The 20,076-nt window shown below is 32.5% G+C and overlaps 1 protein-coding gene across 1 annotated transcript; it reads right to left on the bottom strand.

The window, feature by feature from the left end:
- Positions 1 to 1,751: 1,751 nt before the first annotated feature.
- On the bottom strand, positions 1,752 to 4,174 carry LOC143537077 (protein HOTHEAD-like). The gene is made up of 5 exons (XM_077030931.1): positions 4,087 to 4,174; positions 3,030 to 3,671; positions 2,529 to 2,914; positions 1,938 to 2,404; positions 1,752 to 1,840 (listed from the first exon to the last, which is right to left on the bottom strand). The coding sequence occupies exons 1-5, from the start codon at positions 4,169 to 4,171 to the stop codon at positions 1,777 to 1,779; spliced, it is 1,644 nt and encodes a 547-aa protein (XP_076887046.1). The 5' UTR covers positions 4,172 to 4,174; the 3' UTR covers positions 1,752 to 1,776.
- Between the last annotated feature and the right edge of the window lie 15,902 nt (positions 4,175 to 20,076).

Genomic DNA, 20,076 nt, shown 5'->3' with positions numbered 1-20,076 from the left:
TTAATATATTTTTTTCAATTATAAGTTTATATTACTTAATTATTTTTTCACAGCATTATATATATAGCGAAGCTCGAGTGGAGCAAATGGAAGACCGGTATTATTTTTTAATTTGTTTTTTTGTGTATGTATATTATATTATTATGTATAGCTGTCTTTCATGACTTGTCATCATAGGTTATATGAATGCTTAACTGACTGACTAAACAGATATGGAAACAAGATCTTAGTAACTGATGAACTGCCAGATGGTCAAGTGGTGGACCAATGGGAGCCCGTTACACCTGAGTCTGTGAAAACACCACTACAGGTTTATTAATATCACCTTTTCCCTGTCACTCTACCTAAACAAATTGGCAATTTCATATAAATATATTATGTATAATGTTTCTTATCTATTTTAGGTATACATGAAGCATTCCAGTAAGTTTCGTATCTAAAAAAAATTGGCAATTTCATATAAATATATTATGTATAATGTTTCTTATCTATTGTAGGTATACATGAAGCATTCCAGTAACAGATGAGAAGTCACCAAAGGAACAGGATTTTGATACATTGGTATGCCTTATTTTCAGCTTTTGATTTGATTTATTTAAATGATAACGATTTGAGTTTTTTAGTTTTCTAGTTTAATTGGGTTCCCTTTTCTTGTCTTTTATCTTATAAATAGAGGTCATTGCTGCATGAAAAATAAACTCACATTTTAAGCCGGCTACACAAGTTAGTGTTCATATTGTATATTTATATTGAAAAGTGTTTATTTTTCTTATTAGGTACTTTGAATGAAGATTGAAGATGGTGAAAAAGGTTAACGAGCGTGGTGAACTTTTCAGTTTTTATTCAAATATTTGTTACTTTTCTTTTTATGTGTTTTGATATTTTCTTGATTTGAAAGTTATTAGATATTTGATATGTGTTGGGAATGCGATCAAACGTTTAATTTTGATGAAGATATTGTGATTTCTATATTCATAAAGATTTCAGTGGCAGCAGAAAAAAAATTGTCCCTAGAAGTCAAAGGTTTTAGTGGCAGACGAAAAAAGTGTCACAAAAGTCCAAAGGTTTTTAGTGTCAGGTGAAAAAAATGCCACTAAAAGTCTAAAGATTTGTAGTGGTAGACGAAAAAAATGCCACTAAAAGTCCAAAATTTTTTAATGTCACACAAAAAAACTGTCACTAAAAGCTCAAAAGTTTGTGTGGCAGACGAAAAAAATGTCACTAAAAGGCTTTAGTGATAGCGCTTATATTGACAATTTTTTGTGTGTCACTCATTCCAATAAAGTTTTTTAGTGGCACTTATTTGGATTCTTGTGACACTTGCTGTATGCCATTAAATAGTTTTTTATTTGTAATGGTGACCATAATTTGTTCTTTTCCATGGGTCATGGCTTAACGTTATCATGATGTACTCTTACCCGGACCAATTGCGTTATTCAACGCCTTAAACAAACTTCCACTTTTTAATAAAAAGTAGAGGTTTGTTTTGTATATGATCTATAAATAGCATTTATTAATTATAAAGCACTTCCAAGTTATACTAAATTAAACATCTTCTATTAACAAGGTTCTACTCAGTACTCAAAATTAGTTAGGTACTAACCCCATTATCTCAATTATAAATTTATAAACATCAACATTTATTCCATATAACTTTATTAATCTTTATGTTACATTATTGAAATCTAAAACAACTCTGATCAAAGGAATGAGAATACATTAACACTGGCAAAAAACTATATGAAAACCATAAACACCAAATAACTCATAAATAGATCACCAATCCGCATATGGCTTTTCCCTTGCGAGTCTTTGGCCTAGTATTGTAACTCCCATGTACCTGCGTTAAATAAAAACCAGATAACGATAATGTAATAGTTTGGTAATTAAGAAACATTGTATCAATAATATATGTTTCAATTTTCAAAATAACACACCTCCCAAGCATCAATAGACTAGCTTGAGGATTAGTTCCGGGAGAGTTGAGTAAAGTTGATCCATCAATGACACGAAGAGAATCGACCCCAATAACCTTATAGTCATCGTCAACTACCTGCCCGATAAGGCATCCACCATGATAATGCCATATAGTTCTTATAGTGTCCTTGCAGTGTTGTTCTAAGGAGATACTTGTATTACCATGTGGAATCAAGTTATAGGGTAGTTTCATGTTAAGATCAAGAATATCTTGGTCAGTCATATTGGCAAACTTGTAGTTTGAAAATGCTTCTGAATCAACTGCTTTTAGAATGGTTTCGAGCCCACCGACGCATTTCTCCAAGTCTTCGGGTTCGCTAAAGTAGTTGAATGTTAATGATGGGAGGTCAGATGGATTACGAGTTACAATCTTTAAATCACCCTTTGATAAAGGGCCGTTAATTTTTTCAAATATAAATCCCCCTTTCTGCAAGAAATAGGTAAAAAAGTCCACTTTGTCATGAGTTCTACAAATGATTATTTTTTTTATTATAGTTTTCACTTTCCAGACATGTTCTATTTACTCTATATATTCAAATTAATAATGATACCTCATACGTAAAGCCCTGGTAGTCGGAAAGATTAGCGAAGATGAAATTAAAGCCACCCGCTTCCTCAATATAGCTACCAAATGGAGTAATACCCACAACTTGGATTATAGATGGCGAAACAGCAATTGGAGATGGGATGAAAAGTGAATTTTGTGGATTATCCGCCATATCTTGGCCAACAAAAGGTTGTTCAAGAACAACTCTGATGTTAAGGGCATCAAGCTGGTCTTTCGGACCAATGCCACTTAACATTAGAAGTTGTGGGCTTCCGAGAGCCCCTGCAGCAAGTATGATTTCGTCTTGCTTTCTGCCTTTCAGATATGCCACATGCTTTTTCCCCAACCTATCTTCAAACACTACCCCATAAGCCTTTGGTTTTGCGCTTCCTATACAAGGTTAACAAGTAAGAAATGAGTAATTATTTATAATGTTACATTACAACAATTAATATTCTAGCCACGAGCTATTTGTATAGATACCACGACATGATCTAATGTGTACCTTTATGCTTAAATAAGACTTTGTGAACATTTGCGTGTAGGTAAAGAGACAACCTTTCTGGATTTGCATATTGCAGCAGATCAGCAGCCGTATGCCGCGTTCCATTTTGGTCGAAAATAGAACCACCCTCTTTAGTACCAATGATGTGATCATAACTATTCCCATTGTCCGGTGTGACCTCAGCTTCCAAAAGACCAGCTTTTAAAGCCGATTGCCAATTGTCCAAAGGCAAATCATGTACTATACTATTTTCTACCCATTGGTAAGAGTCTTCAATTAAATCTGCATCAGTTAGTTTCGCCTCTGTGTTGAACTGGTCTTCACCACGAGAGTAAAACCCAGCATTAATCGATGTGCCGCCACCCAAGACACGAGGTAGTGCATTCACAACACCTTCAACTATGAACTGTACAGAAGGTGAATCTGGAGATGTGTCAAAGAAGTAGCGACCGAAATTCATTAGATTGGTGATGTTGGCATCGTTGTAAGGTGAGCCACCGCGCTCTAGTAATAAAACTGAGTAGTTGGCGGATAGGGCGGTGGCGATTGGGATTCCAGCAGTACCTCCTCCGATGACGATGTAGTCAAAGAATGAAACCCTAGGGGCTTCTGTTGCTTCATGCATGAAGGTATAGTTTGGAGCTGTATGATATAAGCAAACACAAAATTAAGTTAATAATTTCTTCTTGATCTTAGAAAGGTACAAATGAAACTAAGTAGTATTTTAAAAGAAAACATGAACACCAATATTGAATGCTGTATATTGTTGTTTTATTATCTAAAGTAGCGGTAATCCAACCAGCCATGATTGGGTTGTCTATATATATATATATATATATATATATATATATATATATATATATATATATATATATATATATAACAAAGTATGAAGATTGAAATAAGTAGATGATTTAGCAATTGAGATTTTGGAAGAAAAACAAAAGATAAAAATAATTTTAAAATCCGCTCTAATAACCAACTAGTTCAAATTGACAGCAGATTGATAATGAAAAAATCCGTTTGATTGGGAACACAGATTGTCGTGCATATATACCTATTTGGGCGAAACCTACATCAAGTAAGAGAAAACAGGTAATGACAGCAGTCGTGATCATTCTCCATGATCTATAGACTATCATGTTAAGTTGTTACACGATGATTTAACACACTTATCAATTTGTTTATCAACAACTTGAGATTGTTTAAAGTTTCTTGTTTTGCGTGAATGTATGAATATGCCAAAGAGATGAGATATTCAAAGCTATTTATAAGAAGTTTGGATGCCAATTGTATTATTGCATTGGCAGGTAAAACACGTCTAAAAATCATTTTCAAAATAATTTGTTAACGCAATATATTTGATTAACATGGTTAATTAACTTAATTTTATATTATAAAACATCTTTAGAAATATGTTTTTTGAAGTTTCAAAACTTGACAAAAGCGAGCGTGAAAAGTGTTTGACCAACTTAATAGGAAAAGTAAAGGTAAAACTATGTGATTGTTCTAAATGACTTTTATTAATTAATAATTTGTCAACTTTGAAAATTATTACAAGTTTTTTTTAATATGGAAGAAATTCAAATGAATGGGAAGAGAGATTTATATATGCCACCTTTATAAGAAATAAAAATACGAGTTGGAGTAATCTTATAAATGATCATAACCTATCAATAAAAAATCTAAAACCTAAAATTTAAACTAAACTCTAAAGTTAAGTATACATTTTATTTTTTTCTTCATTTTTAATTTATATTTCAAGTTGTTATTTTTAATTTATTTTTTGAGTTATTATTTTTTTTGAAATTTTTAAGGGTTATTTTCAATGTTTTCAGACCCGGCCCGGACGTCGACCCGGACTCCTGACCGGGTCAAAGGTCGGACCGACCCGGGAGGGCGGACCGGTATTTGACCCGGATGACGTCATAAATAATTAATATATATAATTAAATATTCTATTTAATAGTAAGAGTAATATTAGAGTTTTACTTTTCTTTTTTACTCATGTTCTAGACAATGCTATTTGGGCCAACAAAAGCCCACCCAACCTAACTAAATGAAATGCTTATTAACCCATGCTATAACCCTACCACTATGGTTACTGTTTCTTTACAGTTACACAACAGCAGCCGCATAATTTTCAGGCTAGCCACAACAGTTTACCAGTTGCACTCAACCATTCAAGTTTTAAAACCATCGCTTATTCTGTATACCTACTCTTAACTATCGCATTTTCGAGGGTCAATCCTAAAAAATATGCATGCGGTGCATGCCATTATCATAACAGAGTCATGGCCGGCCAGAGGGTCCGACCGAAGGTAGACAACGATTAAGATATCGAATAGTTTGGCTGGATTTCACATGGATTTTGATAAAAACAAAAAAAAAAAACTGTATTTACAGGTTTACCCGGCGGGCCACCGGGTCCGGTCCGGCCGCTAACCGCAAAAACCGGCCGGGCTATTAGAAAACGGGTCAAATAGTGCAACCGGCCCGGTATGCTTAGCGGGTCCCGGTCCGACCGGCCGGTCCGGTCCGGATTTCAAAACACTGGTTTTTTTTATCTCAACAATTTAAAGGCTAGAAATCACTCTTACTTTTCACAATTTGTGACTCTGTATTTTAACTGTCACCATAGAAATCTCAAAATATTCTTACCTTAAAAAATTCGACCCTAGTTTACTAAATAATGAGTATCACCAACGGTCAGTTTTTGACACAATTCCACTGGCAATTAAAAACGAAAAGCTAAAAAAAATATTTTCAAAAACAACACTATATTTCTAAATGTTGGAAGTTTGATGCAAAAGCATTACTGGAGGACGTTTTCTTGGTAATGCATTTCTAATATTGAATTAGATTTCCGGTTAGATTCTCACTCAATTTTTTCATATGATTGTCGACGGGGGCCATGGATTTCATCGTTAATACGTCTACGATCTAGAATGGAATTATCAGTACCTAGGATTTTCATGTATTTGTCGGAGTATGGCCATTATCATAAATGAATTCTCACCCACTCATGCGAGATGATTGTCGGCAGGGGCCATGGATGTCATCGTTAATGCGTCTACGACCAAGGATGGAATTATCAGTACCTAGGATTTTCATGTGTTTGTCGGAGTATGGCCATTATCATAAAAAATCCATCATTAATACATTCTATTAAAGAAACTGGACATAGAATCAACCACCGTAAATTAGTATAATTGAAAACTTTGGTGCCACTAAGTTTTTTATGGCTATGGTTTTGACTATTTATGTAATTACTTTCAAGATTTATTCAAATTGATAACTTGGCTTGATAGTTGATGGAATGCTTCCTAATTCTTAATGTACTAATTAATCAACCTAAGTTCAAATCCCTATTTTGTAGCAGTTGTTTCTTTCTTTTTTTTTTTCTTTTTTTGGCTATTTTTTTAGTTATCCATCTATGTATTAGCTTTTTTTAATTAGGTTTTTAATGATGTTTTATTTGTTTATTTTTTTTAATATGACAAAATTATTTTTAGATTTAGTTCTCGTACACGTAATAAACCTAATTGATACTGATAGAATTCGCATCAAGTTGTCGTCGTAACGCCAATGTTTTTGTTTTAAAAATATTAACTTGACAGAACTATTTTTTGGGTTTAGCTCCGAAACGTAACAAGCATAGCTGATACTGACCAAATGCAACGATTGTGTTTTACCGACCAAATAAGCGTTGTTTTATATATGTAAAATTTTTATATCATATGTTATACGACTATCACTACTATTCTAGGTGTTTACCAATTTGTGTTTTGGGTTTAATGTATGTACGGTACGAACCTAGCTAATACCAAAATTTGTGTCCATCGCTGCAACGTGATGGGTTGCTACTTAGTTGGTATTATAATTCTAAATGACAACCTCCATGCATATACTTAAAATATAGTCGATTGTTGTTTAGGCAGGGATTATACGAACAATTTAGGCAGGGATTATACGAACAATTAATTAATATGGAGCGTAGATCATTGTTAGTATTTGAAGAACAATTTTTTAAACTTCAATTAATCCTTTGGGTTTGATAACGATCTAGATTAAAATGATTTGTAATGTTACACGTTTATTGTTGAATATATGTCCCTAGCTAAACAATTAAAGAAACAACTTAAGTTAAAACAACAAACGAAGACAATTACTACATAAAAAAGAAATGATCATCACATTCAAGTGTTCACATAAAGATCAAGAAATGCAAGAACTACATAAAATGAATGAACAACATAAGTATTGCGATCGATCTTAGAGATTTTTTTTATGAAAATTAAAATAACTTAAGTATTATAAAAACATAAAAAGATTTTTAATATGTCTTAGCCAGAGTTTTTAATTAATTAAATGAGTTATCAAAAAATCTCAAAGATTTGATATTCAAAAGAAAAAAACACATGTATTGTAGAGTTGTATACATATCATCGAAAACAAAAGTAGGCTTTGACCAAACAGGAAATAACACACCTACGTAACCCAGAAAAGTGTACACCCACATAAATGATTATAAAATTTTGTGAAAAGCAATCAGATTATTTGATTTCAATGGAAACTCAAATACAAGTCTAGATCCCTACAATATGTCTTGCAAAAGTGGACAAGACTAAGTACAACGCTCACAAAACACATTATCCAATAAAGGTAGACTGAGCCTGCATGGTCGATAGATCGACCATCCAAGCAACCGTGGAAGGTCCTACGCTTGTTCGGATGTTGTGTTATGCCTATAAATTGAAGTCTTTGCAGCCTATTTTCTCGCCCCTTTTCCTCTAAACTTTCATATGTACATAACATATTTCTCTTTAAGATCCTTTAAATTGAACATCAATTTGAAGAAAAGAGATCAAGAAGAAGAAAGTGCAAAAAGGAAGAACAGTTCTACAAAGCAATTAAAGTGACATAAAAAAGTTTTAAATAATTAGGTATGTTATAGGAGATTAGATGCACCATTATCACAATTAGTGATGTAATAAGCATTTAATCAACAAATGTCATCTGCATAACACCAAATCAATCAAAATCATCCAAATGTTTACCTAATTTCTACTCAAGCACGCAAATGAACCACCTAGGTTTGAATTTACCAAAACACATTGCAATATAAACGGATAATAGCATACGGCAGTACCATTGGCCGTAAGGTCCGCAGATAAGGAGCCGAAGTAGATAGGGCAACAGTCGTCGGCCGGAGGTCCCACACCGGAGATAAATCGTCGACCGAAGGTCCTTCACAGGCAACTTCGAAATGAAATTAGGTCACATAAATGAAATGTTAGAGTGAAATCAACAAATTGAAGACAATTGATTACTGGAGTTGAGAAGACGAAGATCTGACTGAGAATTCGAAGATACAGTTAATTAACGGAAGATCTGATCGCAGGATCGCTGGGGTTAATAAGTCGCAGAATTAGAGCTCCTAGTAATACAGTGGCAAAGTGAGTGTTCTGCGATCGAGATGTGAATGATAGATTGAAAAGTAAGGTTTTACAGATTCCCGTTTAGGCTGAAAAACAAAATTGATTAATTATCCGATTAAAATAAAATAAAGAACAAATAGTTAATGTCCACCGATATAATTACCTGCATTCGTGCAATCACTAATAACCTATTGTCACCACTAATACCGTCGCAAATTTCAAAACTACCATTTGCCACCGCTAAGACGGTCTCACCTCAAGCTAGCCACTGAAAATAAATAGAGTAAAAATTCCGACCACCCACCGGAAATAAAAGGTTGTAAAAACTCCGACTACCTAGCCACCGGTTACAAAAACACCGACCGTCTAGCCACCGAAAATAAGCGTTGCAAAAATTCTGACCGCCTAGCCATCAGTTGCATCCCTTCAACCATCTCCCTCCTAGCCATTAGCTTCATTACCTCAAAGTGTAACGCCCGGAAATTTCAGTAATCAGCTTGAGTGTTTATAAAAGTTTGTTTAAAGGACGGGGTTTCATCTTTTTAATTTAGGGGCCTTGTAGTGCATTTTAAAAGTCCATTTATCCTTTTTTTATTTTTTTTTTTTGCTCTAGACATCACCTCTGAGAATTTGAAGGACTAGATTAGTATGTAACACCCGCTAATTTTCGTTTAACGGCATGCACGTTTGTAGAGTTTGTAAAATATTCCGGATTTGATCTTCCAACTTGAAGGGCCTCTTGGTACTTTTTAAAAGCCCATTTAATAAACTTTAGGAACAATTTATATCATTTAGAAAATATGAGGGTTGATTGTGCAAATTCCCCAAACTTGTTATAATCCATGGCCGCCTACCTCTTGTCTGCGATCGGAATTCAGAAGCAGCCCTCCCATCACATTTTTTTCATTAGTCCAGCCATCCCCAAGCTATTTTCAATCAATTCCAGGTTTATACTACCCTGAGGAACGTCTTTTTTATCTATAACTCGTTGCTATTGCTCGTTATTGATCAATTCTTTGTCTAGGTCAAAAACCGGTGGCTAAATGTTTAGGCTATTCCCTGGGCTTAATAATTGAAGTTTCTTGTTCTAATAACTCCCTAGGTATGTCACTTACAACATACTAAAATTTCATGGTCATTGGAATTGGTTAGGTTGGTCAATTGTTAATAGTTCGGAAACTAGGATTTCGATCGTTTAAATTGTTAATTGTTGCGTTTTACATGTTGTTTGAGGGAATTAACAACTAATTCAGATTGTGTAGTATTAATATGATAAACGGCTATGAAAATATTAACTTTTAATAAAACATGGCTGAATTGGTTGGTGATTGCTCGAACGGTTCGGTAGAGCGCGAATTCTCACTTAAACGGTAATTCGTGCGTTGTGCAAGGGAATATCCGACCCATTCAGCTCGTGTAGTGTCGTAGGGACTTATTGGCTGTAATAATATTATATTTTATCTATACGGGGCTGAGTTGGTTGGTAATTGCTCAAACGGTTCGGTAGAACGCGAATTCTATCGGTAATTTGTGCGTTATACAAGGGAATTACCGGCCCATTCAGCTTGTGTAGTGTCGTGTGGACTTACGAACTATAATAACAGCAAATTTTATCTAAGCTGGTCTGATTTGGTTGGTAATTACTTAAACGGCTTGATAACGCACGAATTCCACACAATTAACGTAAACCATGTGTAGTTCGGAAACCCTTTTTGAACCCGGTTTTATTTAAGGGTGGTTTTGGTAAATTAAAGGCCTCGGTGCTGATGTGATTGAAATTAATATGGGTGAGGCTTCGGGTCAATTAAAACATGCTAGAACGTCCCGTAGAATAAACGAGTTGGTACGATTTAGTTGGTAATTGTTGTGTGTAACCCGACAGGCTTTTGATTTGTGGAATTACTTAGAGATTCTCTGGCTCGTTGGTACTTGTGCGACGTGTGTCAGGTGATTTTCATGATGCCCCTTTTTAATCTTTTACCTTTTGGGCTAGCATACACACCTTACTACGATTTTACTCGTTTAACTATTTGGATAATATTGCATAAACTTACTTATAATTGTATATTTCTAAAATAATATATTATTTATAGTCTATGTTTGAGATTATTATTTAGACTTGTCTATAATTATATATTTCTAAAAATTATAGATTATTTATAGTCTATGCTTGAGGATATCATTAGACTCGTTTATAATTATATATTTCTGAAAACTATATATTATTGATAGCCTATACTTGAGGACATTTTTAGACTCGTCTATAATTATATATTTCTGAAAACTATATATTACTGATAGCCTATGTTTGAGGACATTATTAGACTCGTCTATAATTATATATTTCTGAAAACTATATATTATTGATAGCCTATGCTTGAGGACATTATTAGACTCGTCTATAATTATATATTTCTGAAAACTATCTATTATTGATAGCCTATGCTTGAGGGTATTATTAGACTCTTCTATAATTATATATTCTCGAAATTATATACTAAAGGCTATGCTTAATGATGTTTTTTAGTTGATTGATTGGTTAAGATGTATGTAGACGTGTCTATTGATGTGCATGTTTTTGATAAAGTGTGACCGCGTCAAATATATTACTCGAGGAAGACTCGTGGTGAGGAGGCCCGTGTTGCATGTTTATTTTAAGGCGGTCAAATATATTACTTGAGTACTTAACTTTGTGTTTCGTGACTCGGGGTGAGGAGGCCCACCGTCTTGCTGAACCATAATCGAGTCAAATATATTACTCGAGGTAGACTCGTGGTGAGGAGGCCCGTATCACGTGTTTAGGTTTTGTTAAACTGTGACTGAGTCAAATATATTATTTGAGTTTCGACTTGGGGTAACGAGGTTCGTGTTACGTGTTTATGCTTGTCTTACCGCGACCGGGTCAAATATATTACTCGAGGAAGACTCATGGTGAGGAGGCTCGTATTTGTGTGTTTGACCGAGGAGAATTGTTTATCTATTTATTATTTTCTCCACTATTTTTATATTTATAAATTTAAACTAATTTATAAATGTTGTTTATAAAAACATGAACTCACTCAGCTTAAGCTGAATTTGTGTGTATGTTAAATTGATTTTCAGGTTGAGGAGTCGGGGGATACCGCTTGGGCGTGCTCGAGGCTACCCGAATGGTCAAAGGAATCTAGTCGAAGAAATTAATAAAATAAACAATTTTATTTTTTTCTTTTATTGCAAGAATTACGAATTTGATTTTGTGCGTGTTTCCCGGTTTTGGGGTTTTTATACTTGAATGTTTTCCGTTGCATGTAACTCTATACTTGTTTTAATAAATTGAAACCGATTTTGACCTTTACATAAGAATCTTTTGGTATGATGATCAACTATGGGACTCCCAAGTTTCGGGGTCTTACACAAAGTTCAAGTGGCCAAGCCTAGTATGCCACAACCAACTTGTTTCTTTAATTTGGCTAATTAGTAAACTAACCGGTTTACCAATCTTTAATTATATCCAGTATAGCCGATTAGGGGAATGATTCACCTTCATCAACAACCTACCTTGTCGATCATGCATCATAAGGTAGTTTTATTTTATATGAATATCACATCCGTGTTCTGAGGCTTGACTGGGACTAATAATATTGCTTCGAAGACTCAGTATAAAATAAACCTCCGTAAGAAAGCGATGTTCACCACTTTTAGCCTCAAATAAAATCGACCTATTCCTGCTTATATCAACATAGGAGTCGTCTCCAAATTTAACCTTTCCCATGACACGATTGTTAAGTTCAAAAAAGAAAGACTTGTTACCCGTCATGTGGTTACTCGCGCTGTTGTCCAAGTACCATTCATCACCATCTTTAGACTCGTAGTTTCTGGGTGTAACAATCTTTTCATTTAAGAAAATCGTTTCCTGAACACTCTTCATTATAAACAGTGCAGGATCTCTTGTCTCGGACTCTTCAGCTAACTTTGCTTTGGCTTGAACTTTCTATTTTCGGTTGAGGCACATGTGGACAACGTGTCTCATCACATCAATAACATTGAACCTTTGAGAGGTTCCTATTTTTGCCCTTTTGTTCATGGGTTTTTCGGGTTCGTGGAGTTTACGTGATGACCGCAGTTTTGACCCGACCCGCGACCACCTCGTCATCGCCCTCCTCCGCGTCCACGACCTCCATGAGTGGACTCACGATCATTATACAGACTACTTGAGGATTCAGACCTATGAAGCAAAAGCTTTCCTTGGGTTTTGAATGCATGTCTTCTTCTCGAATTCGCTCCTCGTATACTTTTAAGCGTCCCACCACGTCTTCAAACCCAACAGTTTTGAGATCAACGGTGGGGTTTATATATATATATATATATAGGGGAGGGATATTTTGAGAACCATGTTGAGTTTTAAGAACTTGAGAACTCAATTCTTGGCCACACATTTAATTAAATGGATTGGATTATGTGATTGAGATTAAATCTGATTAAAAAGTCAAAGTAAAAGAGAGAATAAAGATGTAAGTTATTACACTAATTTTTACGTCCGTTACACATTTGTAAAAAGTCAACTCGGTGCGTAAAAAAATATGTAATTTTGTTTACGTATATGTAACCTATATATATTACGCATGTGTAAAAAAAATTCAAAAAAAATTGTTGCATTAAGTTCTTTCGAGTTCTTAAAACTCAAAGTGGTTCTCATTTGAAATCTCCCATATATATATATATGTGTGTGTGTGTGTGTGTGTGTGTGTGTATTGGAATTAGCTCTTGATACCAATTGAAGAACGAATTGATAATAGAGACACAAACGAACACATGATATTTAGGGTAAATCTCTTATATTATTATAATCAAGAAATTAGCTCAAAACTCAATTACAATAACCCTATCATGGTTATGTATTTATAGAGGACCCAATCTTAGCCAACAAGTAATTACCAAATACAAAAAACCTTAATTGCAACCCCATAAACCAGTTATATCATTAATGAATTCCATAACTCCAACCTGGTCACCAACAAGTGACGGACCTATATTGATGAAAATTACCAACATATTTTGTTGAAGTGATGGTGGCAGTGGCTATAATTTTTCAACTTATTTTTCCAATAATGGCACATGCCGACTTGAGGTGTTGTGTGGTAGTATTAGTGTGAAAACTTGATGCAAAGTTGTAGTGATTACCATGACTAAAAGGATTTGAGTCGTCGGGATGTTTGTGATTTTAATTAGATTGATTTGTGTTGGCCTCATGATTAATACCTTGAAGAGATGAAAAATTTCTTAGCCTGTTCAAACATAGACGGCACCAATGAAGAGGGAATTACCAATTAATAGGATGATATTCTTGTAATCACCTCCACCAATGACGTTCTTCAGGTTAATTTCTAAACGAAAACACTTGATCAGCTAACTCCGCATATCAATCACCATTAACCTATCTATAAGAAGGGAATTCGCATTCTAGCTACCCTCCTGCGGAACATAAGTACGTGTGAGTTCTCTAAGAGGGAACGAAATCAGAAAAGTATAAGTAAAAGTTAGAGTGACAATATGAGTGAGTGAATGAATGCATAACTTCATGATGATCTTATGCATGCATATTAGGGTTTGGTGTTACTATCACGTCATGGTGTGGTTCCGATTCAGGTTTAACAAACCGAGGGAATAGAGCGTTCCCTTTGTCATATTGTACAAGACTTGCCACATAGCAAAACATAATACAAACAGAATTTACCCGGCTCTATCAGATCAAGTGGGTCTTGTGGGCTTATTGGAACAAGTTTGGGTCATATCTCTTTAATACATACACACACACACACATATATATATATATGACTAGATTCATTTCAGAAGTGTTTCTTAGTTCGAGAAGTGCAAGAACTCATTACAACAAATCATAATTTTTCTTTTATTTATGATTTATTTTTATTGAATGGGTATTTCAGTGCAAAGTGTTTTCCATATATTGCAAGTAACAAATATTTGGGATAAGTTACACAAATTTTTGTTTTTAATATAATTATTTTTATAATTTAACTAGTTCAATTTAATATAAAGTAATTGATCTATTCCAATTCCAATTAATCTAGAAATATAACTAAATAACTAACTACGTTTTCTTTTAAATTGTTTGTTCTTTTTAGTTTTAATCTATGATTAATTCATTCATCATAAATTTCTAAAATTGCCAAATCTAGTTAGATTTTCAACTTTAAACCGAATTTGTGAAACCATCTGCACAGTACATAAATGATCCTATATACGATAAAATTTACACATAAATAATTTGTAAAACCTACACGGTATATGTATGAACCTACACACGCTAACATTTACACATAAATCGTTCGAAATACCACCTACAAAGTACATCTATGAACCTACACACGATAAAATTTACATATACACAATTCAAAATACCATCTACACAGTACATATATGAACTTACACAGTACATAAATGATGCTACATACAATAAAATTTACACATACCCAAAATCTAAATGCCACCTACACAGTACATATATGAACCCACACACGATATAATTCGCACATACACAATTCGAAATACCACGTGCACAGTAATATATGAACCCACATAGTACAAAATAAGTTTTTATATTTTTTACATTAAACTACACATAATAAATAACGGATAATGCTTATAAGCTACACTTGTAAAATTTTCACATACACATTCGTGATATCACCTACATAGAACATATCATATATGAACCCATACAATATTCTGTATATAATATAATTTGAAACCCGTAGGTGTCTTCAATATGAAAATTGTCTCGAACTACGTAAATAATTTGAATCAAAAGAAAAAACAAGAAAATGATTTGAACCAAAAGAAAAAACAACAAAATGATTTGAATCTACATAGTACTATGTATTTCAATATGTAAATAATCTAAACCTGTATATTACTATGTATTTTATTATTTGAAACAAAATAAAAAATAAGAAAATGAAGTCAAATCTTGGTATTCAAATATTAGGACAGGAATATTATGTTAATTTAAGGCTAAATCGTTATCAGCAAACGTTTAGGGAACTCAGTAATTGAGACGTTTATTTTGGTAGAATATAACCAAACTATCCTTTTTATTAAAAGTTTTATAAATGAGCTGCTTATTTATTACAAGAATGCCATTATCATTATGCACCATATATTAAACATAATCAATGACTCAGATTCATTTCTAGCACTTCTCGCTATAAAATCACTTCTCGCATCAACCACCTCATATATATATATATATACACACACATACATAGAGAGAGAGAGAGAGAGAGGATCAAGAGAAAATTCTTCCTTAAAGAGAAAACCTAAAACTCCTAAATAATTATTTTTAATTAAAAATAAAAAATATTTTCAAATTTTTGTTTCTTCCATTCTTCTTATATTTTATTACTCTTCATAAAAAAAATGAAAAAAAAATGAAAAAATGTAGTGCACTTATGTATTACTATGCAAGATTTTTGTATTACACATATGCAATATTGTGTGGTTTTATGTTCAATAGTGTTTAATTATATAAATTCAATATTTATGTATTGCATATGTACAGTAGTGTTGTATAATATGCAAACAAATATTAAAAAAAAATTCAAAGTCGATGTATTGCACATGTGCATTAGTGTTGTATTACACATGCGTAGTAGTGTCTATTTGATATGTGCATTAATCTTATATTGCATATATACAATTGTGTGTATCAAATATATGCAAAAGTGTTGTACACTCTTACATATATACATATATGCAATACATGTTATTGCACACATGCACAATGTAACAACTTAGTTTTCCACGAACGAATTTATAGCTTTTACCCGACTCATTTTATGATTCGGGAAATTTTAACACTGAAAATTTTCACGTTTATCGAGTAATTTCTATACAATTTATATTTATTTAATATATATATATATATATATAACTTTGGAAAATATACATTTATAGCCCAAAACTAATTATAATCCCTTATTGTTTCCACCACAAATCTCCAAGAACTAAAATGCAATTTTTACATATCCTTTTTATAACTCATTTAACCAGATCGTAACTCGTTAACCCATGACTTGTTTAACCATAACCGTGACCCGTTTAGATTACTTGAGCCACAATTATCGACCTAAACTAGGAATCGAATCATGTTTGGGATTATTCTTACTATTTGCGGCCTAACCGTCATCGTTAATTAGGAAACAAGATCAAACATAATGCGTATTGACATATTCTATGAACCGACCTATACTAAAACCGATTATATAACCTAGGATTGATAATAATTCAATTCATCACATCTGTACCTCTCTAATCCCATTGCAAATCGAACCCCTATGGTTAATTGGATCCTTGAATTCTGTTAATACCTCGTTCGTCATCGTATAGGCCGACACTGTGGGTGCGATTAAACCCGTGATTAATCTTTAAACTAGGTAATTAATTATATCTTTGAATTCGTCTTGATGTGCTGATCAATAACCCTAACATTAATTCAACAAACGGATGATGGATTGGTCAATTGATAATCTAGGGTTCATAATCAGATTTGGGTTTAATTAATTACTGTATATATAAAACAGCTTACAAAACTTAACCAACTAACACCCTAGCACAGTTGGCTAGTGTGTGTGTGTAATACGTTGAATCGACAATAGGCGCAGGTTCGAGTCCCAGCCGGCCAAATTTTTTGGTATTTTTTTATTTGATGGTTTTAACTTGTTTTAATTATTTATAATATATTATAATTAATATTTAATACTAAATAAACAATATTTTATTTAAACCGACATCCTAAAGTTAAAAGTTTCGTGTCAAATAATTTCGTTACAAGTTTTCGTGTATATATATGTGTGTGTGTGTGTGTATCTTATTAATAATAAACCAACAATTATTTTATTAAAATCTAACACCAATATTGATGTTTCTCGTCGTTAAACGTTTTCATAAATTTATTATATATATATATATATATATATATATATGTGTGAGTATAACAAACGTATTGAACGTGTTATCTATATTTATATCATTAGATCTTCATTAAAATTTACAAGAATATAAATTTCATGATAAATATATAATTAAACGTTTGTCATTATAAAATATCTTAACTCATATTTATTTAAACTGATTATTCGTAAATCCGAGTTTATGACAAACAATGATTCTTATAGTTGAATGGTAACTAATAATATTGTTTTTGTAATAATAATAATCTGTAGGATCAATCGTTCAATCCATAATGTATCAATCACAATTGTAACTCTATCCACATCGAAATCCTAAATTCGTTATACATATTATATCATTATAATTCACTCATAATATCATTTAATTAGGATTCTTGTCGGTAACTCTCGAAGAGTGTACTTATTACTTACTTGTCGTATTCATTCTCGTTTGGCTTATTCGATCAGGTGAGTTTTATCATTCCCCTATTTTACAACTTTTCTAAACGTTTTGGGGGCATATGCGTACCTATCCGTATTTCATACTATATATATATATATTCAAACAAATGCATACGTGTTATTGTGAGTGACTTAATAAAACATACGTGCTACTTGCTTACTTAGTGTTACCATTCAATCATTCGTATATTGGGATTACTATTCAATCAATCATATAGCGGGTGTTCCTGCTGGTGACCAACGCCCGATACGCTTGGCAACGGTCTACATACTTGTTTGTGTTTTGATTATATTTACTGCACTTATCATGTCATGCTTATTTATATTGCTGTGTTAAAACTGGTGATATTCTCACTCAACTTTATATTGACAAAACTTCATTTTATACGCATATGCAAGTTGTTTGCATTGAAAATTGAAGTTTGGACATGTAGACAAGACCTTATGATGCAATCAAGTTAACATTTATTTAAGCTTATATTTGTCCAATTAAATTGTTTATTGTATTTGGATATTATGTTTATAATTGAAATAAAATAATTAATTAGATATTGTCACATTTATATTATGATGGTATCTTCGAGCTGTGAGCAATCGGATCACGCCCCGACATTTCCGCCTTAGGTTGTGGTTTGACACACAACACCGACGAAGTTTTTTTTTTGAACAATATCAACATATAAGAATAATGAAAAAAAAAAAGAAACTACAAAAAAATTTTGAAAAAAATTTAAAAATATTTTTTTAAGACTTTTTAAGTTTTCTGTTTAAGGAAAGTTTCATTTGATCTCTCTCTTACACCACAAACACATACACACACACCTATATATATATATATACATGCATAGGAGAAGTATATAATGAAAACCTATTAAAAACCCCACGTGACATTGTTTTTTTTTACACTTGTAATATATGTTGTTACATTTAATAAAAAATATCAAAAAATAAAAAAAATTATTTTGCTATTTTTTAATATTTTTTACTAACTTTTATATATGCTTTCAGGAGAGAGAGAAAGTTATATTTATTTTTATATTTTTTATTAACTTTAATTGTGAAACACAAGATTCAAACTTTAATTTAAAACATGTGGTTGAGAATGAGTTTCTATAGTTTTCACAACTCAAATAGGTATTTATTTTAATCTAATATATATATATATATATATATATATATATATATATATTTGGTTTGGATAAAATACAAATTAAATTAGCGTGTTAACTGTGTAAATCAAGTAGTGTAATTATATATACAACATAGTATAATTACACTACTTTAATACATACATACATACATATATTGTGACATTCGTCAATTTCGGGTCTTTTTTATATTCGTTTTTGTATTTGTTTATTATGTAAACCGACCCGGTTTGTAAACCGAAGCTTATGTTATAATCAAAATGATGGATTTATGTTACAATATTGTTTCACACTTGTTGGGTCTTGAAAACATCCTATTTTTATTTTTATTTATTTATTTATTTATTTATTTTTTTGTTGTTTTGTGTTTTTGTCTTGATCAATTTTGCATGAAAACTCTTGTGTCTCACACCCATATTTGGCCACCAACATTACCCTATATATACACCACCTTTCCTCTTCATTTTCCCTTGCTACAACTCCAAAAAAAAAAAAAAAAAACTCTCTCAAACATCAAAGATTCAAGGTTATCTTCTTAAGTGTTCTTGAAGGATTTTGGTCTTTCATCTTAATTAGTTTATGTAGCCTTATTAATACTTGTTTATGGTTGTGCAACATATATATAATATACACCCCTTGTTTACCTTTGGTAGTTACTTCTCCGATTCCGGTCGGTGAGGTTTCGGACCCCATAAGGCAAGGCTTCATGGAGGACTTCGTGTCCTTGATATATATACATCTACATAACTTGTTCATACATATTAATCTTGCTTATTTTAGTTTGTTGGTCATGTTTACAAGTTCCATGGTTATGGGTTTTTAAGAGTCTATGCTTCGGTTTAACCGTAAATAGCTCTAAACCGTAAACCGAACTTTGTTACTAGTTTTGTTTGTTTAAACATACTTAGTGTTAGATCTAAGTTTCTAAAATCATTTTTACAAATTCTATGGTTATGGGTTTGTAGAATCTTACCTCGGTCTTAACCCGAAACACGATCCGAACCGAAAACCGAACTTTTGTTTAAAGACTTTATTGTTAACTTTTGGT

The sequence above is a fragment of the Bidens hawaiensis genome, unplaced genomic scaffold (genome assembly GCF_021521415.1).
Source record: "Bidens hawaiensis isolate Kalapana, Puna unplaced genomic scaffold, B.hawaiensis_p1.1 tig00011078_1, whole genome shotgun sequence".
Lineage (NCBI taxonomy): Eukaryota > Viridiplantae > Streptophyta > Magnoliopsida > Asterales > Asteraceae > Bidens > Bidens hawaiensis.
Note: the sequence above shows the minus strand (reverse complement) of the source record. Positions and strands in the feature narration are given on the sequence as shown.